Genomic DNA, 24597 nt, shown 5'->3' on the forward strand with positions numbered 1-24597 from the left:
ATACATTTTAGGCCAAAACTATTATAACACATGACCCCGCAATACATCCATTGATAGTGGACTTCCCCCACTCGGTGCGAAGTCATAGTTCACCACGTCCGATGATCCATAATATTAATCTTCACAGCTCGTATAAAACAACCAGATGCCAAGGTCTATTGCACGTCCGTTGCACCCCCACATGATTCACTAGGTGATCTCTCAATACGCCCGCGTCTTCAGTCGGAACCACACGTTGAGGCAATGTTTGAGCATCTCTGGCTCCCTCATAGTCCATCTGCGGCATCACGAACCATCGACGCACAACTGATACCGAGTGCGCAATGTCATACACGAGTGGGTACAAAGGAATACGAGATATATGTTTCAAGCTAAATCAATGCCGCACGATAAGGAATGAAAAAAGTGATATTGTTCCTAAACTTCATAGCCACTGAGAGATAAGTACAGACGTCTCTGTACCGATCCTTCAGACTCAACTAAGCTTGCTCGTGACTCGTGTGACCTATGTAACCTAGTGCTCTGATACCAACTATCACGACCCGAAATTCCCACCTTCGGACCATGATGGCGCCTAACATTTCACTTGCTAGGCAAGACAAGGTTAGAATAATATTATCCATTTTAAAATAATTTTTAATTTTATTAATAACAAAGAACCAAATGCGGAAGAAAAGTCCGAAATGTAGTGAATAATCCATAAAAATAACGGTGTCTAAATACCATCTCAGAATTGGTGTCACAAGTGCACGAGCTTCTAGAATAATACAAATAAAGGTCTGAATAAAATAAAGTTGTCTGAAAACAAACACACTACTAAAGTAAAGTAGATGGGGACTTAAGAACTGCGGACGTCGTGCAGTTATATGTCAAGTCTCCTATGGATAGCTGAAATCCGAGCACGTCTATGGTACGTCGCAGGGACCAACTCCAAAATCTGCACAAGAAGTGCAGAGTGTAGTATCAGTACAACCGACCCCACATACTGGTAAGTGCCGAGCCTAACCTCGACGAAGTAGCGACGAGGCTAAGGCAGGTCACTTACAATAACCTATACGCAATAATAGTAATAACAACAATAATATAAGTAAATTAGGTAACTCATTTTTAACAGTGGAAGCCAATTCGGAAGTCATAACATATTATTATTTCAATCAATTTCCGTTGCACCGTGCAACCCGTTCCCACAATATATTCATTTTCAATCCTCCAATATATTTATTTTAATCAAGTATATATATAGACTATTAAATAGGTCTATTGCAGCGTGCAATCCGATCCCCCAATATGGACTTTTTAATAAGTCTGTTGCGGCGTGCAATCTGATCCCCCAATATAGACTTTTAAATAAGTCTGTTGTGGCGTGCAATCCGATTCCCCAATATGGACTTTTTAAGTCTGTTGCGGCGAGTAACCCGATCCCCCAATATGGACTTTTAAACAAGTCAGTTGCGGTGTGCAACCCGATCTCCCAATATGGACTTTTAATAAGTGTGTTGCGGCGTGCAAACCGATCCCCCAATATGGACTTTTTAATAAGTCTGTTGCGGCGAGCAACCCGACCCCCCAATATGGACTTTTAAACAAGTCTGTTGCGGCGTGCAACCCGATCCCCCAATATGGACTTTTAATAAGTTTGTTGCAGCATGCAACCCGAACCCCTAATATGTTCATTTCAATCAATTCTGTTTGCAGCGTGCAACCCGCTCCTCCAATATATTCATTTACTAATTCTTATAAAAGAAATTGCCCCAATAAATGCAACAATTAATATGAAATTATAAGACAACAAGCATACAATAATTATGATTTATTTATGAAACAAATAATGACAAATAACAATTTATTATGGAAATCAAGGAGAACATATGCAGTTTAGTATTTAATATGCAAAATGTCAAGTAGCAATTAAAACACATAAATCAAATCAACATGTAACAATTATTGCAAGAATTAAAGAATTAATATTTGACAAAGAATAGGAGAGAAACAATTATTATAACAATCAATTCATATCTTAAAACAATTTAAGATGTTTAAATAAATAAGCAACCAATTAAATTGACAAAGTATAGGCACTCGTCACCTTGCTTATACATCGTTGCACATGAAATTCACATAGTCAAATAATTCGGGGGTTCTATTCCCTCAAGTCAAGGTTAGCCACGACACTTACGTCGCTTTGCAATTTCAATAAATTAGTCGACCACAGCTTTTCCTTTTAAATTTGTCTCCAAAAGCTTCAAATCTATTCACAAACAATTTGATATACTCAATACGAATCATAGGAATTAATTCCATATGAATTTATTAATTTTCCGTATAAAATCCGAAATTCACTTTAAAAATTGACAGTGGGGCCCACATCTCGAATTTCAGAAAAACTTATGAAATCTGAACACCCATTCCGATGTCAAATGGATCTTCAAATCATAAATTTTTATTTTTGAAAAGTTTTACAAAAAATCCAATTTCTTCCATCTAAATCCGAAATAAATGATGAATATAGACATAGATTTATGAAATATAATCACTTTTGGTTATAAAACACTTACCCAATTCAAAGTCGTGAAAAATCGCTTTGGAATCGCCAAAATCCGAGACTCAAAAGTCAAAACATTGAGTAAAAATGGCTAAAACCCGATTTTATGTGTTCTGTCTAGCATTTCTGCTTCTGCGGAAAATTGACCGTAGGTGCGATTACACCAGAAGGCCAAAATTTCAGATTTTTCCTTAAGTCCAAATTTTGATCCTGTAACCATCCGGAATCCACCCGAGCCCCCCGGACCTCAACCAATTATACCAACAAGTTGTAAAATATCATATGAACTTAGTCGAGTCCTCAAATCACAACGCTAAAAATTACAATTCACACCTCAATTCGAACTTTGAGTTTTAAACTTTTTAATTTGCAAATGTCGTGCCGAAACATGTTAAATGAATCCGGAATGACTCCAAATTTGGCACACAAGTCATAAATGACATAATGGAGTTATTCCAATTTTCAGAATCGGATTCCAGCCCCGATATCAAAAAGTCAACTCCGTGGTCAAACCTGGAAATCTTTAGCCTTTAAATTTTTAGTTTCTGTTAAATGGTCATAACTTGAGCTAGGGACCTCCAAATTAAATTTCGGGCATACGCCCAAGTCTCAAATTACAATACGGACCTATCGGAACTGTCAAAACACCAATCCGGGTCTGTTTACTCAAAATGTTGACCAAAGTCAACTCAGTTGAATTTTAAGGCTCTATTTCATATTTTAATCCATTTTTCACATAAACATTTTCCGAAAACTTATACGGACTGCGCATGCATGTCGAGGAATGATAAATAGTGCTTTTCGAGGTCTTAGAACACAGAATTACTTATCAAATTTAAAGATGATCTTTTGGGTCATCACAACAAGTTGAAGTCACAAATAGAGAGATAAAGCAGATCCTGGAGAAGACGGTTAGTCCAAGTAGGAAAGATTGGGCTGCAAAGCTTGATGATGCTTTATGGGCATACCGGACTTCCTACAAAACTCAAATCGAAACCTCCCCTTACAAGCTAGTTATGGGAAGGCATGCCATTTACCGGTGAAACTTGAGCGCAAGGCCTATTGGGCGATAAAGAAGCTGAACTTTGATGCATAATTAGTGGGTAGAAAGCGGGTGATGAAATTGAAAGAGCTTGATGAGTTTTGCTTGCATGCGTATGAGAATGGCAAGTTATATAAATAAAATACCAAGCGCTAGCATGATAAGCATATCCACCATCGCGAGTTCGAACTGGGCCAGTTGGTTCTCTTGTTCAATTCGAGGTTAAGACTATTTTCGGGGAAGTTCAAATCGAGATGCTCAGGCCCGTTTGAGGTAGTGAGAGTCACTCCACATGGTGCAACTGAGCTGCGCGTCTTAGGTGGCGAGAGAACATTCTTATTGAACGGACAAAGAGTAAAGCACTATTATGGAGGTGACTTTGATCGTCAGAAGTCGAAGGTGTTACTTGCCAATGATTAGACGAGATTCTGTGTCGTGCCACGACGTTAAATCAGACGCTTGTTGGGAGGCAACCCATCTTTACTGCTTTATTTTATTTTTATTTTTTATCTTATTATTGCTGTAGTATTTGTTTATGTTTTGCAGGATTATAAGCATAGGAGGCTAAGCCATTGGAAGTGTGAAAAATCGAGTTAGATGGTGAGAACTAAGTGTGGGGTGCCCACACAAAGGACCATGCATGGGGGAAGTCTGAGTACCCCGTGAGCCGCTATTGCTTCGGCCTTTGGCCTTTCAGGGAGTTTCTTGTCCACCCTCTTTATTTTTTTGATTTATTTGCGCATTGGGGACACTGCACTCTTTTAAGTGTAGGGTGGGAGAATTCTCTAGATAATTAGTAGTAGGATGTTAGAAAAATGTTAACTTCTTATTTTTGTTTTCGTAGTTGTGTAGTGTTTTAGTTTTTATTAGCTATGAAAAAAATTGAAAAAAAACAAGTAGAAAAATTGGACTTTTCCAGACGATGGATCTCCTAGACAGTTTTCTTGAGGGATTTAAGTCTAAGGAAAAAGGACAAAAACATTTTCTTTGTATGTAGTGTAGTAATTCCCCCTTGGTTTTTCTTTGTGTCGCGGTTCTTTTCCAAGGGTTTTGTTTGAATCAGGTGTTGTAAGTTTTTTTTTTTAGGAGTAGGAGCCATTGTGAGATGAATTGAATTGAAGCAATATCTCTTAACTTTGTTATGCCTTAAGAATAGTGAGTACTTTGGTTGTGACGCTTAGGCTCAGTTTTTGACTCTTGTATAAGTACCTTCGTTACCATCTCATCTTCATTATGAATATTTGGGTAGTTCTAAATCTTTTCCAGTGATTGTTTCTTCTTATTTGAATAAATTGCAGGAAGAAAAGCTCTTAAGGGTGCTGAGGAAGCACAACCATGCCATTGGTTGGACAATGTCTGACATAAAGGGTATTAGCCCTGCATTCTGCATGTACAAAATACTCATAGAGGAGGGACACAAGCCTAGAGTGGATCATCAACGCCGCCTAAATCCAATCATGAAAGAGGTGGTAAGAAAAGAAGTGACTTAGTGGCTCGACATAGGTATAGTATTTCCCATCTCCGATAGTAAGTGGGTAAGCCATGTTCAATGTTTACCTAAAAAATGGGGTATGACTGTTGTAGTGAATGAACAAAATGAATTAATCCCAACTAGGACTGTGACTGGTTGGCGAATATGCATAGATTATAGGAATTTGAATAATGCTACACGAAAAGATCACTTCCCCCTCCCCTTCATTGATCAAATGCTAGACAGGTTAGCCGGACAGGAATACTATTGTTTCCTTTACGGCTATTCGGGGTATAATCAGATTGTTATTGCCCTAGAAGATCAAGAAAATACCACTTTTACATGCCCTTATGGCACTTATGCATTTAAGAGAATGCCATTCGGGTTGTGTAATGCACCTGCGATATTTCAAAGGTGTATGATGGCTATTTTCACCGATATGGTGGAATGGTTTGTGGAGGTTTTTATGGATGATTTTTCTTTGTTTGGTCCTTCTTTTGATGAATGCTTGACCGATCTTGCTAAAGTGCTTGCTAGGTGTAAGAAGACTAATCTGGTACTGAATTGGAAAAAGTACCATTTTATGGTACGTGAAGGTATAGTGTTGGGGCACAAGGTGTCCAAAGATGGATTGGAAGTTGACAAAGCTAAGGTGGAAGCAATTGAAAAGTTGCCACCACCGATTTCTATGAAAGGAATTAGGAGTTTTCTGGGACATGCAGGTTTTTATCGCCGATTTATAAAGGATTTCTCAAACATTTCTTCTCCTTTGTGCAAGTTATTAGAAAAGGATGTGCCGTTCAAGTTTGACGATGCTTGTCTGAAAGAATTCGAGGAGCTGAAAAAGATGTTAGTGAGTGCACCAATCATAGTGGCTCATGACTGGAAAGAGCCATTTGAGCTGATGTGTGATGCTAGTGATGGTGTAATTGGGGCCGTGTTGGGCCAGAGGAGGAGCATAATTTTTCACTCCATTTACTACGCAAGCAAGAATCTTACTCCTGCATAAATAAATTATACTGTGACAGAAAAGAAGTTGCTTGTTGTAGTATGGGCATTCGATAAATTTCGGGCCTATTTGGTTGGCACCAAATTCATCGTCTACACATACCATGCATCCATCAGGTATTTGTTCGAAAAGAATGATGCTAAACCAAGGATAATCTGTTGGGTTTTACTCTTTTGCAGGAATTTGATTTTTGAGATCCGAGACCGTAAAGAAATAGAGAATCAAGTGGCTGATCACTCATCCAGGTTAGAAACTCGGAATCATGTAGCTGGGGGAGATGTCATCAAGGAAACATTCCCGGATGAGCAATTGTTGGCCATTACTGTTGGGGAGGTGCCATGGTATGAAGATTTTGTGAACTATCTGGAAAGTGGAGAGATGCCGCCTAATCTTGAACCTTATGCTAAAAAGAAGTTCTTGGGAGATGTGAGGTCATATGTGTGGGATGAGCCATTTCTGTTCAAATCTTGTACCGATCAGTTAATGAGAAGTTGTGTGCCCGAATCTGAAATAAATGCTATCTTACATGACTGTCATGCGTCGCCTTATGGTGATCATTATGCGGGTGAGAAAACGGCAGCTAAGGTGTTGCAATCGGGTTTTTATTGGCCTAGCATTTTTAAAGACTCCCATGAGTTCGTGAGGAGGTGTGATAGGTGCCAGAGAATACGAACAATCACGAAAAGGCATGAGATGCCATTGCACGGTATTATGGAGGTTGAAATTTTTGATGTGTGGGGAATCGATTTTATGGGTCCGTTTCCCTTGTCCAGTGGGTGTAACCATATTTTGGTGGCCATTGACTATGTGTCGAAGTGGGTGGAGGCCATTGCTCTTCTCACCAATGATGCCAATGTTGTGGTCAACTTTGTGAAAAAGCATATCTTTACAAGGTTCGGTACTCCGAGAGTGATGATTAGTGATGGGGGCACCCAATTCTGTAACAAGCTCTTGGACAATGTCTTAGCGCAATATGGGGTCAAACATAAGGTTGCAACCGCTTACCATCCTCAGACTAGTGGGAAAGTTGAAGTCTCAAATAGAGAGATAAAGTAGATCCTAGTGAAGACGGTTAGTGCAAGTAGAAATGATTGGGCTGCAAAGCTTGATGATGATCTATGGGCATACCGGACTGCCTACAAAACTCCAATCGGAACCCCCCCTTACAAGCTAGTTTATGGGAAGGCATGCCATTTACCGGTGGAACTTGAGAACAAGGCGTATTGGGCGATAAGGAAGCTGAACTTTGATGCAGAATTTGTGTGTAGAAAGCGGGTGATGCAATTGAACGAGCTTGATGAGTTTCACTTGCATGCGTATGAGAATGCAAAGTTATATAAAGAAAAGACCAAGCGCTGGCATGATAAGCATATCCACTATTGCGAGTTCGTACCAGGCCAATTGGTTCTCCTGTTCAATTCGAGGTTAAAACTCTTTCCGAGGATGCTCAAAACGAGATAGTCGGGCTCGTTTGAGGTAGTGGGAGTCACTCCACATGGTGCAATTGAGCTGCACATCTTAGGTGGCTAGAGAACGTTCATAGTGAACGGACATAGAGTAAAGCACTATTATGGAGGTGACTTTCAAATCTTAAATTTTTGTTTTTGGAAGATGTTATAAAAATCTGATTTTTCTTCCATAAATTCACGGATTCATGATATAAACGAGTATGGAATAATGAAATATAATCAATATAGGATAAGGAATACTTACCCCAATGTTTTTCTGTGAAAAGCGCCCAAGAATTGCCTTACCCGAGCTCAAAAATGGAAAAGGGTTGAAAATGGGACGAATCCCATTTTCCAGAACTTAAGTTCTGTTTCTGGAACTTTTATCCTTCGCGAACGCGGTCAGTGCCTCGCGTTCGCAAAGCACATTTTTGTGCTGCCAAACTTTGCTCTTTGCAAACTCGAAGGCAATGTCGTGAACGTGAGGCCTTGCCAAATTTGGCATTCGCGAACGCGATACACCCTACGCGAACGCGAAGCTTTATCGCTTGGTGCCCGGCCAGGCCTTGTTCCCTTCGCGAACGCGGCCCCCTCTTCGCAAACATGAAGAGTAATTTTCACCTGCCTCCAGTTTCTTCTTCGTGAACGCGAGCCCCCTCTCGCGAACGCGAAGAAGGATACCAGAAGCAGATTTCTGCAGTTTTTCCCAAGTCCAAAAATGGTCCGTTAATTACCCGAAACCAACCCGAGCCCTCGGGGCTCCAAACCAAACATGCACCCAAGTCCTAAAATATTGTACAAACTTTCTCGCTCGATCAAATCGCCAAAATAACATCAAGAACTACGAATCGGACACCAAATCAAAGGAAATTTTCAGGAAAACTTTAAAACTTATATTTTTACAACCGGACGTCTGAATCACGTCAAATCAACTTCGATTCTCACCAAATTCGGCAGACAAGTCTTAAATATTATAGTGGACCTATACCGGGCTCCAAAACCAAAATGGGGACTCGGGGTAAATAAATCCAACATCAGTAATTTCTTAAAATCATTAAGCTTTCAAGCTTTTGATTTTTCATCAAAATTCCATATCTCGGGCTAGAGACCTCGGAATTCGATTCCGGGCACATGCCCAAGTCCCAAATCATGATACGGACCTACCGGAATTGTCAAAATACTGATCCGGGTCTGTTTGCTCAAAATGTTGACCAAAGTCAACTCAGTTGAGTTTTAAAGCTCTATTTCATATTTTAATCCATTTTTCACATAAACACTTTCTGAAAAATTATACGGACGGCGCACGTAAGTCGATGAATGATAAATGGTGCTTTTAAAAGTCTTATAATACATAATTACTTATTAAATTTAAAGATGGCATTTTGGGTCATCACAAAGTTGAAAGAAGAACTGGTTGGGAAAACTTGAAAAAATATATGTGAAAGCCTATTGAAGTATAACAAAGAGTATTTGTGCAAAGATTTTTTCTTGAACACTTCAAATGTGATATTGTATAAAATAATATGTGTGAGACCTTTAATTCTTGGATATTGGCACCTAGGCACCAGTTTATTATTAGTATGTTAGAGGACATTAGATATAAAGTAGTTAGGAGACATGTTGATATAATAAAGTTTGCAGAGATTTGGATTACATATATTTCTCCTATGGCAAGGGTGATTCTAGAAGAAAATAAGGAGTTTTCTAGGAAATGCAAAGTTTTGTGGTTTGGAACTGATGGGCTTGAGGTTGATGAGTATGAATACATATATATAGTGAACTTGAGGAGAAGAACATGCACTTGTAGATCCTGGCAGTTAAGAGGGATCTCTTGTGCACATGCAATATGTGAAATCTGTCACCAAGAAGAAGAACCATATAATTATGTGGATAACTGGCATAGAAAGGAGACATTTCTCAAGGCATATCAATACTTTCTTGAATAAATCCCTAACATGAAGATGTGTGTAACGACCCGGCCGGTCGTTTTGAGTATTACAACCCCCGTTTACTACTCAAATTGTACTTCACAGTTGTTGTGTGAATTGCCAGGATAAATAGTTCAGGTCCGGTGAGGTTTTGGAATAAATTGGACCATTTAGTTCCAAGGTTTAAAGCTTAAGTTAAAATAGTGATCGGATGTCGACTTATGCATAAATGACCCCCGAATGGAGTTTTAATGATTCCAATAGCTCTGTACGGTGATTTTGGACTTAGGAACGTTTCCGAAAAATTATTTGGAGGTCCGTAGTGGAATTAGGCTTGAAATGCCGAAAGTTGAATTTTTGGGAAGTTTGACCGGGGGGTTGACTTTTTAATATCAGGGTCGGAATCCGATTCTGGAAATTTGAATAGGTCCGTAATGTGAAATGTGACTTGTGAGCAAAATTTGAAGTCAATCGGACGTGATTTGATAGGTTTCGGCGTCGTTTGTAGAATTTGGAAATTTCAAAATTTATTAGGCTTGAATCCGTGGGTAGTTCGTATTTTGAGGTTGTTTAATGTGATTTGGGGCCTTGAGTAGGTCTGTGGTGTGTGTTAGGACTTGTTGGTGTATTTGGACGGGGTCCCGAGTGGCACGGGTGAGTTTCGGATGGTTAACGGATCAAATTCAACTTGAAACACTTTTGGAACTGCTGCCTACTGGTGTGATTGCATCTGCGAAGCTTTTGATCACAGGTGCGAAGCCGCATGTGCGCGAAATCAATCGCAGAAGCAGCCAAGTGTGGAACTGGGCAGTGCTCGCAGGTGCGGGGAATTTGCCGCATCTGCGAGGCCGCAGGTGCGAAGGTGTTGGCGCAGATGCGGACTGGGGCTGGCATGGGGTGAACACATGTGCGAAGGGGAATGCCCATCTGCAAGCCCGCAGATGCGAGATTTGAGAAGGCCGGCTGTTTTCGCAGGCGCGCAATTTTGTCCGCAGATGCGGAAATCGCTGGGACAGAACTTTAAATTCGAGGGTTTGACATTTTCACTCATTTTCGGATTTTGGAGCTCGGGTTGGGCGATTTTGGAGAGAAACTTTTCCACACAACTTGGGGTAAGTGTTCTTAACTCTCTTGTGATTATATTCCATGAATTAATCTTCATTTTTGGTGCAAGATTATTGAATCTTCAAGAGAAATAGAAGGAAATTTCTATAATGTCACAAAACGAATATTTCAAGTTTGAATACCGATTTGGAGTCGGAATTGAGTGAAATTAGTATGTTAAACTTGTAATTGGATGGGTTGTCGTATTTTGTGAGTTTCGTCGGATTTTGATATGTGGGCCCCACGGGTATTTTTGGGGGCGTAATCTCGGATTTTGTGGAAAATATTAGCATTTGGCTATGGAATTAATTCCTATAAATTGTGTGGACTGAATAAAATTAAATGTGGTAGATTCGAGTCGTTCGGGAGATGATACGCGCATAATGGAATTTCTGGAGCATTGTTTAGCTTGCTAGACATTGGATTCGGCTTGTTCGAGGTAAGTAACTCTTCTAATCTTGGAGTTGAGGATATGAACCCTGAATATATGTATTTCGTGAATTGTTGGGAGGTGACGCACATGCTAGGTTACGGGCGTGTGGGCGTGCACTATAGAAATTGTGACATAATTATTTCTGTGGAATTTTGTAGTTAAATGATCTTGGCATTTTCCATGCGGTTTTATGAGTTAAAGAAGTTAAGCTGAAAAGCATATTAAAAATCATGTTTAGGCTATGTACCAGTATTATTAGGACCCACACAGGTCATATTGCTGTGAATTATTTGTTTTAAATTAAAAATTCATACTGAGTCATATTCATTTCATTGCATATCATATCTCAGCCTCTGTTATTATTTATTGATACATCATATCATCATTTTTGGGCTATTTTCATGACATTGTAAGCCCGAGAGACTGGAGAGATTGATGACCGAGAGAGGCCGAGGGCCTGATTGTGAGGATTATTATGTGGATCGGGGCTGCCCGCCTGCAGCATGCTTTATATACTTTATATTATAGCATATGAGTTGTCCGTGCAGCACGTGAGTTGTCTGTGCAGATTATAGCGCTTAGGTTGAAGGAGCCCATCCGGAGTCTGTACACACCCCCAATGAGCGCAGGTACCTACTGAGTGCGAGTGCCGAGTGCCGAGTGCTGAGTGACTGGGAGGCATAAGTGACTGTGAGGTATGCCCGAGTGGCATGAGTGATTGTGAGGTATGCCCGAGTGGCATGAGTGAATGTAAGGTATGCCCGAGAGGCATGAGTGACTGTGAGGTTTGCCAGAGGGGTTGTATATGAGTGATGTTCTGCCTGAGGGGCTGTTTATGATTTTATCATTGAGTTGCATTGCATTGGTATGCACACAGGACATACATGCATAGAGATGTATTTTTCTCATGCTGTAGTGCATCACATCATTCATGATTTTCACACATTTTTAACAGATGGGCATAGTGATGCATTTGTTTTTACACGGGTTATCTAGATGGAAAAGGAAACATCTTATTTACTACTGAAAGGATTTTTGGGAAAAATTATTATTTTCAAACTTATTCATATTTTTGGCAACTTCGGTAAACGATTTGGGTTTTCACTGATGTACTTGAAAGGAAGAACTATTATTTTTGAAATCATGATTTAGCTGAGCATCTTGTCACGGAGTTACTTCTAGTATTATTTGCTTTATGTTGTTATGGACTGTTGTGGACTATTGGTTTTGGACCCGACCTTGGTTGAAGCTCGTTACTACTTTCAACCTAAGGCTAGGTTTGTTACTTACTCAGTACATGGGGTCGGTTGTACTGATACTACACTTCTGCACATTGCGTGCAGATATTGGTTGTTGTTGTTGCTGTGCTCGATGGTTGCCGGATTTGAAGATGTACCTGCGTTCCTGTTGTAGTTGCCTCTTGTTCATGGTAGCCTTAGATTTATAAAAGCTCTGTTTATGTACTATTCAAACAGACTATGTATTTATTTCATTTTCGCTTTGTATACTCTATTCTTAGAAGCTCATGATTTGTACTACCAGTTCTTGGGGATTGTATAAGATTAAGATCTTTATTCACTTAAATTGCTTTAATAATTATTATTGGAATTGGATAATTGAAAGTTGGCTTACCTAGCGGGTTGGGTTAGGTGCCATCACGACTAGTTGTATTTTGGGTCATGACAAGGTGGTATCAGAGCCCTAGGTTCATAGGTTCTACAAGTCATGAGCAAGTGTCTAGTAGAGTCTTGCGGATCGGTATGATGACGTCCATACTTATCTTCGAGAGGCTACAGGGCATTTAGGATATATACTTCCCATCTTTCTTTCCTTATCGTGCGAGATTGATTCAGCTTGAGACATAACTCTTTGAATTCCTTTCACATATTCGTATGCGCACATGAGCGCTCAGTATCAGCTGTGCATGGCCGGCTTGTGATTCTATGAATGAGGTTCGAGGCGAGTATCCTGTGTTTTGGTGATGGGCCAGTCTGGAGGACTTGAGGCCACAGTTGAACTTAGCTTGAGCTCGGTAGCTTCAGTTGTAACTAGTACAATTGGACTTATATGTCCGGTAATGACCATACAGTGGAATTTGTGGCTCGATGAGCGGTGGAATGGTTGTGTGATGGGTATGATGTAACCGCGGGATGTGTTAAGACGATTGGAATATGAAGAGAAGTGTTTCCTTGAAATGTAAAGGAAAGGCCATTGGGTGCTTGATTTTCGATTTGATGTGACGAACAGTCTCGAGTAATGAATGTTTTGAAGGATCTTTCACATTGTTAAATTTTGGGATAGACCAACTCTCATGTTTGGTTAATGAGTTTGGACTCAGATAGACTAAGTGATTGCATAGTAATTGTGACTGCGAAAGGGTATAACAAGATACCAGTTTGAGGCTAAGCAGGCGGGTTATCCCCTGCAGAGTAATCTACGTAGGTAGATTCCTTATGATGTGAGTAGAGAGTTTCTTTTCTGCCGACGGGGTGTATGGGTGGAGATTTGAATCTGAATCTGGTTGAGAAAGTTGACTTGTGTGTTAAGAGGATGAATACGAGCTTAGCGGATGATTGAGGTATTTTTATGGTTGGCATTGTATGAACTTGGGAAGAAGTTTCGTTGGACTGACTGTGGTATTATGGCAGTAAGAGAGTATTGGTATTGTGAGTTAGGGAATATTTTAATCTATGGCTTTGAGCCAAGTGGGGCAGTCTGCTATTGACAATTTGATTTCATGGTTAGGTGTTAAATTTTAATTTTGGTCTGAGGCATACTTGTGGGTTAACTATGACTTGCAGAAGTTGAGATCGAGGATGACTCGAATAAGAAAATTCCTGGTTAAGGATTATATTGCACGTATGAGTATATGAAATTCGTGGGATGAGTGAGTTGTTATTGGTGAAATGTAGTGCGCACGGAGTATGCATTTGATATGTGGTGTTAAAGTAGAGTTACTTCTTTGAGTGTTGTGGTGCTAATGGGGCACGTGTCTTTTGGCCCATTTGGGTGGTGCAATTAGATTTGAGCAAAGTGGGTGACTCCCGAAAAAATTCCAGTGGGTTTGAGAATTATATATAGCAATTGAGAATGTTTCCGGACTTGTGTATGGATAAAATTCGAGATTTGCATTTGATGGTGCCTGGACTTGCGGAAATTCGATATGACTATAGATTCTACATTTTTTTATAAGGAAGGTAAGAAGAACAATTTCAAATTCACATAAGGTATTCTCAGAGTGAGTGTTATAGTTGTGGTATTTTTGAAGGTGCTTAAGAAGAATACAATTACTTATGGGTCGTAGGGCGTTGTGGTTCTATGCTAGTTTTGTAGGGTGAGATGTGGCTATTGTGGCATTTTAGCAAGGAGAAGTATTAATCTGAAGACAGATTCGGAAGAAACTCGGACAAAATAAGACAAACGGGTAGTAGGTCGGATCAGTATGGTAATGGATATGATCAGTTCTTTGGGTGCTTATGATGTGGGGGTTTTTCTACAAGTGCTTTGTGGCAATATACCTAGGTTTGGTGACCTGCGTGGCTTGGTTGATCTAGAGAGATTCAACTCTGATGGCTTGATTATGTGCAAATGGATTCCAAAGCATTCTCGATGTTTTCTACCACGGTTTGAGATGGGTATTTTCCTACCGGCCTGAGGAGCATGTTGAGTATTGGGATTTTTGTTTTTACAGGATGGGATCAAATGTAAGGCTTCTGGCTGATCAGATATGTATTTTAATTGTGACTCGGGATGATTATGAGGTTCTCGTATTTTTAAATTGATGGCATGATAGATGTGTTGTGTGGTGTGGGATTAAGGTTGGCGTGTGCAAGGTCATGGTTTATCTTTGAAAGGGAGGTCATAAATTCTTAGAGGGCATGAACAGTTTTCGATGTTTAGCTGAATGCTATAACTATTTGGTATTGCGTGAGTAGAGTGTACATTTCAGAAGGCGCACTATATTTTGAATTATGGATATCTCATAGGTAGTGCGGCATTTTCCTGGTTGATCGACTGCTGATATTCAAATTTTGTCAAGTGGCACGGAAGAACTTTTAAAGTATTTCTCGTGGGATGATCGTGTATGAGAGAGGTGTTAGGTATTCGGGCGGTGGAGATGGAATCAAATATGATGATTCGCGTGTTCTATGGATTTGGAGATTGGGAGTTCTCAGGAGCAGATTGTTTCATGGTTGTGGACTGTGAAGTTGTGGCCGGAGCTAGCCAGATGATAAAATGTGTTATGATTCAGTCATTATGGATTTTCAGAGGGATTTTTATCTATTTGTGGGTAACCCGGGTTGATTTGGGGGTCCATAGGTAGGCCCAATTAAGATGTGTATTCTACACCGAGCCGAAATGGTTGGCTCCATACTGCTATTATTGAGGGATGTGTCATTCAGTTGATGTTGAACTTATTCATGTTCTGAAATGATCTGTGAGTTACTCCTTTATGCTACGAGGAGTTGTGATTCATTGGTTATGTGCACAGATGGTGCGGTTCTATTTGAACTTTATAGCGGAATTTGAGTGTGATGAGTACTTGGGTATTGCATGATCGATTGCGTAATGGTTATGTTCTTTCAGGTTTTGTGTGGCATTTTTGTCATTTGCCTCTCTGTGGTTATTGATTTTGAGTGGGGTGGCTCGAGGTATATATTATGGGCCAGCGTTTGGATGGGGTCACGCACTGCAGCGGAGTTATGTTAAGGTATGAACCTTGTGTTAGGATCGGGTGATGGTTCTACGGCGTGTGATGAATTTTCAGCATTTCGTTGTGGCGGTACTTGTTAATCTGGTGGGGCAGTTCTCTCATCTGAGTCATTTATTTTCTTGACTGAGTACATTTGAATGGTTGCGTATTGATGCACGGGTGGCACGGGTTGTCGCTCCAAGTTATATTGGTGCGGTATGTCTGTGGAACAGTTATATTTAGTAATATAAGGTCATTGGACCTGGAATGGGTACTATCAAGTTTAATTTCGGTATATTTGGGAGTATAATATTGAAAGTCGGCTCAGAAAGTGATTACGATTCTAGTTGGGGCGAGAGAGCTCCGTGACTTGTTTATCTGGTGAGTAGTCATGAAATTTCGCATGTTTCTTTTATTATCAACAGTGTACAAAGGTTTTGGGATGCGGTTTGGTTCGATATGGGTTTAATAATAGTATGTGGTTGGTTTTGGAGTAGTCACTACGATCAGGAATGGTGTGCTACGAGCATGCGAGTTGTGTATTATGTTAGGTGATTATGTCTGTGGTTATAGTCATGGTTATGGCTTGATATAGCTTGTTCAAACTCATACAGTGTGTAAATGTAAGATTCGTGTCTTTAAAGAAATTCTAAAGGTTGGAAATTACACTCCAAAGTTTATGTGCTAAGGTTAAATTAATGATTTTCAGTTGTATTGTGTTGTCAAGCTTACATGGAATAGGGTGACGTGGGTTCACCTCCAGGTACGTGTGTGGTAAGATGGAACAGTGATTTGATGGCTTGGAAACAACTCTTGGCACGTTCGAGGACGAACGTATGTTTAAGTGGGGGAGAATGTAATGACCCGGCCGGTCGTTTTGAGTATTACAACCCCGTTTACTGCTCAAATTGTACTTCACAGTTGTTGTGTGAATTGTCGGGGTAAATGGTTCAGATCCGGTGAAGTTTTGGAATGAATTGGACTATTTAGTTCCAAGGTTTAAAGCTTAAGTTAAAATAGTGACCGAATGTCGACTTATGTGTAAACGACCCCGGAATGGAGTTTTGATGATTCCAAAAGCTCCGTAGGGTGATTTTGGACTTAGGAGCGTGTCCGGAATATTATTTGGAGGTCCGTAGTGGAATTAGGTTTGAAATGCCGAAAGTTGAATTTTTGGGAAGATTGATCGGGGGTTGACTTTTTGATATCGGGGTCGGAATCCGATTCAAGAAATTTGAATATGTCCATAATGTGAAATGTGATTTGTGTGCAAAATTTGAGGTCAATCGGACGTGATTTGATAGGTTTCGGCATCGTTTGTAGAATTTGGAAATTTCAAAATTTATTAGGCTTGAATCCGTGTGTAGTTTGTATTTTGAGGTTGTTTGATGTGATTTGAGTCCTTGAGTACGTCCGTGGTGTGTTTTAGGACTTGTTGGTGTATTTGGATGGGGTCCCGAGTGGCTCGGGTAAGTTTCGGATGGTTAACGGAACAAATTCAACTTGAAACACTTCTGGAACTGCTGCCTACTGGTGTGATCGCACCTGCGAAGCTTTTGATCACATGTGCGAAGCCGCATGTCCGCAAAATCAGTCGCAGAAGCGTCCAAGTGTGGAACTAGGTAGAGCTCGCAGGTGCGAGGAATTCGACGCATCTACGAGGCCGCATGTGCGAAGGTGTTAGCGCATGCAGACTAGGGCCGGCGTGGGGCGAACGTAGGTACGAAGGGGAATGCTCATCTGCGAGCCCGCAGATGCGAGAAGGCGCCGCAGATGCGAGATTTGAGAAGGCCGGTTGTTTCCGCAGGCGAGCAATTTTGTCCGCAGAAGAGAGAGTTGCAGGTGCGACCCCTTGTCCGCAGATGTGGAAATCGATGGGACAGAACCTTAAATTCGAGAGTTCAACATTTTTACCCATTTTCGGATTTTGGAGCTCGGGTTGGATGATTTTCGAGAGGAACTTTTCCACACAACTTGGGGTAAGTGTTCTTAACTCCCTTGTGATTATATTCCATGAATTAATCTTCATTTTTGGTGTAAGATTATTGAATCTTCAAGAGAAATAGAAGGAAATTTCTATAATGTCACAAAACGAATTTTTCAAGTTTGAATACCGAATTGGAGTTGGATTAGAGTGAAATTAGTATGGTTGAACTTGTAATTGGATGGGTTGCCGTATTTTGTGAGTTTCGTCGGATTTTGAGACGTGGGCCCTACGGGTGATATTTTGGGGCGTAATTTCGGATTTTGTAGAAAATATTAGCATTTGGATATGGAATTAATTCCTATAAATTGTGTGGACTGAATCAAATTAAATGTGGTAGATTTGAGCCATTCGGGAGTTGATACGAGCATAATGGAATTTCTGGAGCATTGTTTAGCTTGCTCGACATTGGATTCGGCTTGTTCGAGGTAAGTAACTCTTCTAATCTTGGCGTTGAGGGTATGAACCCTGAATATATGTATTTCATGAATTGTTGGGAGGTGACGCACATGCTAGGTGACGGGCGTGTGGGCGTGCACTATAGAAATTGTGACATAATTGTTTCTGTGGAATTTTTTAGTTAAATGATCTTGGCATTTTCCATGCGGTTTTATGAGTTAAAGAAATTGATATGAAAAGCATATTAAAAATCATGTTGAGGTTATGTGCCAGTATTATTGGGACCCACAGAGGTCATATTGCTGTGAATTATTTGTTTTAAATTAAAAATTCATACTCATTCATATTCATTTCATTGCATATCATATCTCAGTCTCTGTTATTATTTATTGATACATCATATCATCATGTTTGGGCTATTTTCATGACATTGTGAGCCCGAGAGACTGGAGAGATTGATGACCGAGGGAGGCCGAGGGCCTGATTGTGAGGAATATTATGTGGATCGGGGTTGCCCGCCTACAGCATGCTTTATATACTTTATTATTATAGCACGTGAGTTGTCCGTGCAGCATATGAGTTGCCCGTGCAGATTATAGCGCTTGGGCTGAAGGAGCCCCTCCGGAGTCTGTACACACCCCCAGTGAGCGCAGGTACCTACTGAGTGCGAGTGCCGAGTGCTGAGTGACCGGGAGGCATGAGCGATTGTGAGGTATGCTCGAGTGGCATGAGTGATTGTGAGTCCACATGGAAATATGTGGGTCTATCTCATGAAGACCCGTAGAGGCACATTCAGAACTTCCTGGAAATTACAGACACTTACAATTATCCGAACATTTCCAAGGACTATGTCAGGCTGACACTGTTTCCCTTTTCACTGCTAGGGGAAGCTAAGGAATGGTTGCAAAAGGAGCCCGCGAACTCAATCCACAATTGGGATGATCTAGCAAGGAAATTCTTGATCAAATTGTTTCCCACTAAGAAAACAAAATCGCTGAGGAGCCAGATTCTTGGGTTTCAACAACGAGATGGCGAGACTCTTCATCAAGCTTGGGAAAGATACAAGAAGCTACTCAGAGACTGCCCACATCATTGTCATACTAATGAGGTGTTGGGTCACACTTACATTGATGGGTTGGACGAGGCATCAAAGATGAATCTTGACTCAGCGTGTGGGGGTAGTTACATGGCAAGACCGTATAGCGAGATCCAGATCCTGCTGAACAATTTCACTGCTAATGATAATAATTGGCAAGGAGATGGGGAACCACGAAGAGCACTTAAATAAAAGGCAGTATGTGTAATCGAGCTTGATGATTTCTCAGCCATGAGGGCAGATATAGCGAGATTAGCAAATCAGATGAATAAGATGACAATGCACCAAGGACAACAGTTGCAGCATGTGCAATAGATGTCTACTTGCTGTGAGTTATGTGGTGAAGGTCACACAAGTGACATATGCCCCGTGAATCCTGAATCCATCTACTACGTGGGGCAACAAGCTAGAGGGCCGATGAATCAAAATGCTCAATATGGTAACACATACAATCCGGACTGGAGGAATCATCCTAACTTCTCTTGAGGTGGAAATCAGAACATCATGCCTTAAGCGAATTATAATCATCCACCTCAACCTCCACAACAATTAGAAGAGATTTTGACTGACATGATGAAAAAGCTCTTGCTAGACAATCAGAAAGTTATGGCTGAAAATCAACAATTGTGCACAAAGTTCATAAATTTAGAGAGGCAGTTTGGGCAAGTGGCTAACAATCAGAATATTATACATGTTGGAGCTCTCCCAAGTGATACAGAGAAAAATTCTCAAGTCCATGCAATGACGTTGAGAAATGGGAGAGAGTTAGTAGAAGTGCCAAGAAGGAAAAGAAGAAGTCTGGGCTCGAAGAAGAAAGAGTGCCAAAACCTGTAGAGATAGATAAGAGAAACAAAATAGAGTTTGAGAGGGTGCCACATCCTTTTCCTCAAAGAATGAGAAAGAAGAATGATGACCACATGTTTCACAAATTCTTTTATATGCTGAAGCAGATACACTTGAACATACCTTTGGTGGACATGCTCCGTGAGGTCCCAAAATATGCAAAATATATTGAGGATATAGTGGCAAATAAGAGGAGGTTAACTAAGTTTGAGACCGGAGCACTTACCGAGGAGTGCACTTCCAGGATTCAACATAAGCTTCCACAAAAGCTTAAGATTTTGGGTAGTTTTACCATCCCCGTGGGGATTGGTGAAATTGATATGGGTAGAGCCTTGTGTGATTTGGGTGCAAGTATCAATTTGATGACGTTGTCAGTGTTCAAACAATTGGGATTAGGAGCTCCGAGACCCACCACGGTCCTGCTAAAGTTAGCTGATAGATCTTATGTTTATCCTGAGGGGGTAATTGAGGACGTCTTGCTGCACATAGGGAAGTTTATTTTCCCTGCAGATTTTATCATCCTGGACTACGAGGCTGATGAGTTAGTTCCTGGAGATGCCATTATCAAAGTCCGAGAAGGTAAGATGATCCTGAGGGTAGACAATTAAGAAGCGGTCTTCAATGTATATCGATCCATTCAGTTGCCTCGTCATTACAAGGACCTGGCCATGATTTCTTTGGTGAAGATAAATGAACCAGTTGTAGAGCCAAGTGCATTTAAAGAAGATGCACTAGAAAAGGCATTGATGTTGTTCAATCACTTGGAACTGGAAGAAGAGGATGAGGAGATGTTGCAAATTTTGAATGCATCTTGTGAATACATAAGAGAAAGATACCAGTTTGAGCCTCTAGATAGGCCAATCGGCCTTCCCCCTAGACCCTCAGTTGAGGAGGCTCCAAAACTGGAACTTAAACCCTTACAATCTCATCTTCATTATGCATATTTTGGTAGTTCTAACACTTTACCTGTGATTGTTTCTTCTCATTTGTCTAAATTGCAAGAAGAAAAGCTCTTAAGGGTGCTGAGGGAGCACAAACATACCATTGGTTGGACAATGTCTAACATAAAAGGTATTAGCCCAGCATTCTTCATGCACAAAATACTCATGGAGTAAGGACACAAGCCTAGCGTAGAACATCAACGCCGCCTAAATCCAATCATGAAAGAGGTGGTAAGAAAAGAATTGATTAAGTGGCTCGACACAAGTATCGTATTTCCCATCTCCGATAGTAAGTGGGTAAGCCCTGTTCAATGTGTACCTAAAAAGGGGGGTATGACTATTGTAGTGAATGAGCAAAATGAATTAATCCCAACTAGGACTGTGACTGGTTGGAGAATATGCATAAATTATAGGAAGTTAAATAATGCTACACGAAAAGATCACGTCCCCCTCCCCTTCATTGATCAAATGCTTGACAGGTTAGCCAGACAGGAATACTATTGTTTCCTTGACAGCTATTCGGGGTATAATCAGATTGCTATTGCCCCGGAAGATTAAGAAAATACCACTTTTACATGCCCTTATGGCACTTATGCATTTAAGAGAATGTCATTCGGGTTGTGTAATGCACCTGCGATTTTTCAAAGGTGTATGATGGCTATTTTCACCGATATGGTGGAACGGTTTGTGGAGGTTTTTATGGATGATTTTTCTGTGTTAGGTCCTTCTTTTGATGAATGCTTGACCAATCTTGCTAAAGTGCTTGCCAGGTGTGAGGAGACTAATATGGTACTGAATTGGGAAAAGTGTCATTTTATGGTACGTGAAGGTATAGTGCTGGGGCACAAGGTGTCCAAAGATGGACTGGAAGTTGAAAAACCTAAGGTGGAAGCAATTGAAAAGTTGCCACCACCGATTTCAGTGAAAGGAGTTAGGAGTTTTCTGGGACATGCAGGTTTTTATCGCCGATTTATAAAGGATTTCTCAAACATTTCTTCTCCTTGGTGTAGGTTATTAGAGAAGGATATGCCATTCAAGTTTGACGATGCTTGTCTGAAAGCATTCGAGGAGCTAAAAAAGAAATTAGTGAGTGCACCAATCATAGTGGTTCCTGACTGGAAAGAGCCATTTGAGCTGATGTGTGACGCTATTGATGGTGCAATTGGGGCCATGTTGGGCCAGAGGAGGAGCAATATTTTTCACTCCATTTACTATGCAATCAAGACTCTTACTCCTGCTTAAATAAATTATACTGTGACAGAAAAGGAGTTGCTTGCTGTAGTGTGGGCGTTCGATAAATTTCGGGGCTATTTGGTTGGCACCAAAGTAATCGTCTACACAGACCATGCAATCATTAGGTATTTGTTCGAAAAGTAAGATGCTAAACCAAGGCTAATCTGTTGGGTTTTACTCATGCAGGAATTTGATTTGGAGATCCGAGACCATTAAGGAACAGAGAATCAAGTGGCTGATCAATTATCCAGGTTAGAAACTCAGAATCATGTAGCTGAGGGAGATGTCATTAAGGAAACATTTCCGGATGAGAAACTGTTGGCCATTAATGCTGGGGAGCTTCCATGGTATGCAGATTTTATGAACTATCTGGCAAGTGGAGAGATGCCGCCTGATCTTGAAACTTATGCTAAAAAGAAGTTCTTGCGAGATGTGAGGTCATATGTGTGGGATGAGTCATTTCTGTTTAAATCTTCTACCGATCAGTTAATGAGAAGATGTGTGCCCGAATCTGAAATAAATGCTATCTTACATGACTGCCATGCGTTGCCTTATGGTGGTCATTATTCTAGGGTGTTTAAAGACGCCCATGAGTTCGTGAGGAGGTGTGATAGGTGCCAGAGAACAGGAACAATCACGAAAAGGCATGAGATGCCATTGCACGGTATTATGGAGGTTGAAATTTTTGATGTGTGGGGAATTGATTTTATGGGTCCATTTCCCTTGTCTAGTGGGTGTAAGTACATTTTAGTGGCCGTTGACTATGTGTAGAAGTGGGTGGAGGCCATTGCTGTTCCTACCAATGATGCCAAGGTTGTGGTCAACTTTGTGAAAAAGCATATCTTTACAAGGTTCGGCACTCCGAGAGTGATGATTAGTGATGGGGGAACCCATTTCTGTAACAAGCTCTTGGACAGTGTCTTAGCGCAATATGGGTCAAACATAAGGTTGCAACTGCTTACCATCCTCAGACTAGTGGGAAAGTTGAAGTCTCAAATAGAGAGATAAAGCAGATCCCGGAGAAGACGGTTAGTGCAAGTAGGAAAGATTGGACTTCAAAGCTTGATGATGCTCTATGGGCATACCGGACTGCCTACAAAACTCCAATTGGATTCTCCCCTTACAAGCTAGATTATGGGAAGGCATGCCATTTACCTGTAGAACTTGAGCACAAGGCCTATTGGGCGATAAAGAAGCTGAACTTTGATGCAGAATTAGTGGGTAGAAAGCGGGTGATGCAATTGAACGAGCTTGATAAGTTTCGCTTGCATGTGTTTGAGAATGCCAAGTTATATAAAGAAAAGACCAAGCGATGGCATGATAAGCATATATACCATCGCGAGTGCAAACCGGGCCAATTGGTTCTCTTGTTCAATTCGAGGTTAAGACTCTTTCCGGGGAAGCTCAAATCGAGATGGTCGGGCCCGTTTGAGGTAGTGAGAGTCACTCCACATGGTGTAATTGAGCTACGTGTCATATGTGGCAAGAGAACATTCTTAGTGAACGGACAAAGAGTAAAGCACTATTATGGAGGTGACTTTGATCGTCAAAAGTCGAAGGTGTTACTTGCCAATGATTAGACGAGGTTATGTCTCGTGCCGCGACGTTAAATCAGGCGCTTGTTGGGAGGCAACCCATCTTTACTGCTTTTTTTATTTTTATTTTTTATCTTATTATTGATGTAGTGTTTGTTTTTGTTTTGCAGGATTATAAGCATAGGAGGCAAAGCCATTGGAAGTGTGCAAAAGCGAGTAGATGGTGGGAACTAAGTGTGGGGTGCCCACACAAAGGACCATACCTGGGGGAAGTCTGAGTACCCCGTGAGCCGCTATTGCTTCGGCCTTAGGCCTTTCAGGGAGTTTCTTGTCCACCCTCGTTATTGTTTTGCTTTATTTGTGCATTGGGGACACTGTACTCTTTTAAGTGTAGGGTAGGAGAATTCTCTAGATAATTAGTAGTAGGATGTTAGAAAAATGTTAACTTCTTATTTTTGTTTTTGTAGTTGTGTAGTGTTTTAGTATTTTAGTAGCTATGAAAACAATTGAAAAAAAAGTAGAAAAATTGGACTTTTCCTGACGATGGATCTCCTAGACAGTTTCTTGAGGGATTTAAGTCTAAGGAAAAAGGACAAAAAGATTTTCTTTGTATGTAGTGTAGTAATTCCCCCTTGGTGTTTCTTTGTGCCACGGTTCTTTTTCAAGGGTTTTGTTTGAACCGGGTGTAGTTAGTTTTATTTTTTTAGGAGTAGGAGCCATTGTGAGATGAATTGAATTGAAGCAATATCTCTTGACTTTGTTATGCCTTGAGAATAGTGAATAGTTTGGTTATGACGCTTAGGCTCAGTTTTTGACTCTTGTATAAGTACCTTAAATTGTATGATCTTTAATTTGCTTAACTGCTTTGACTAGAGTGTCTTGATGAGTCCGATCCT

At 40.7% G+C, this 24597-nt stretch overlaps 1 protein-coding gene across 1 annotated transcript; it reads left to right on the forward strand.

The window, feature by feature from the left end:
- Nucleotides 1–20042: 20042 nt before the first annotated feature.
- LOC138894701 (uncharacterized) lies at nucleotides 20043–21107 on the forward strand. The gene is made up of 2 exons (XM_070179425.1): nucleotides 20043–20571; nucleotides 20692–21107. Exons 1-2 carry the CDS (start codon nucleotides 20043–20045, stop codon nucleotides 21105–21107), a joined length of 945 nt encoding a protein of 314 aa, XP_070035526.1.
- Nucleotides 21108–24597: the final 3490 nt, after the last annotated feature.

Source organism: Nicotiana tomentosiformis, chromosome 6, assembly GCF_000390325.3.
Source record: "Nicotiana tomentosiformis chromosome 6, ASM39032v3, whole genome shotgun sequence".
Lineage (NCBI taxonomy): Eukaryota > Viridiplantae > Streptophyta > Magnoliopsida > Solanales > Solanaceae > Nicotiana > Nicotiana tomentosiformis.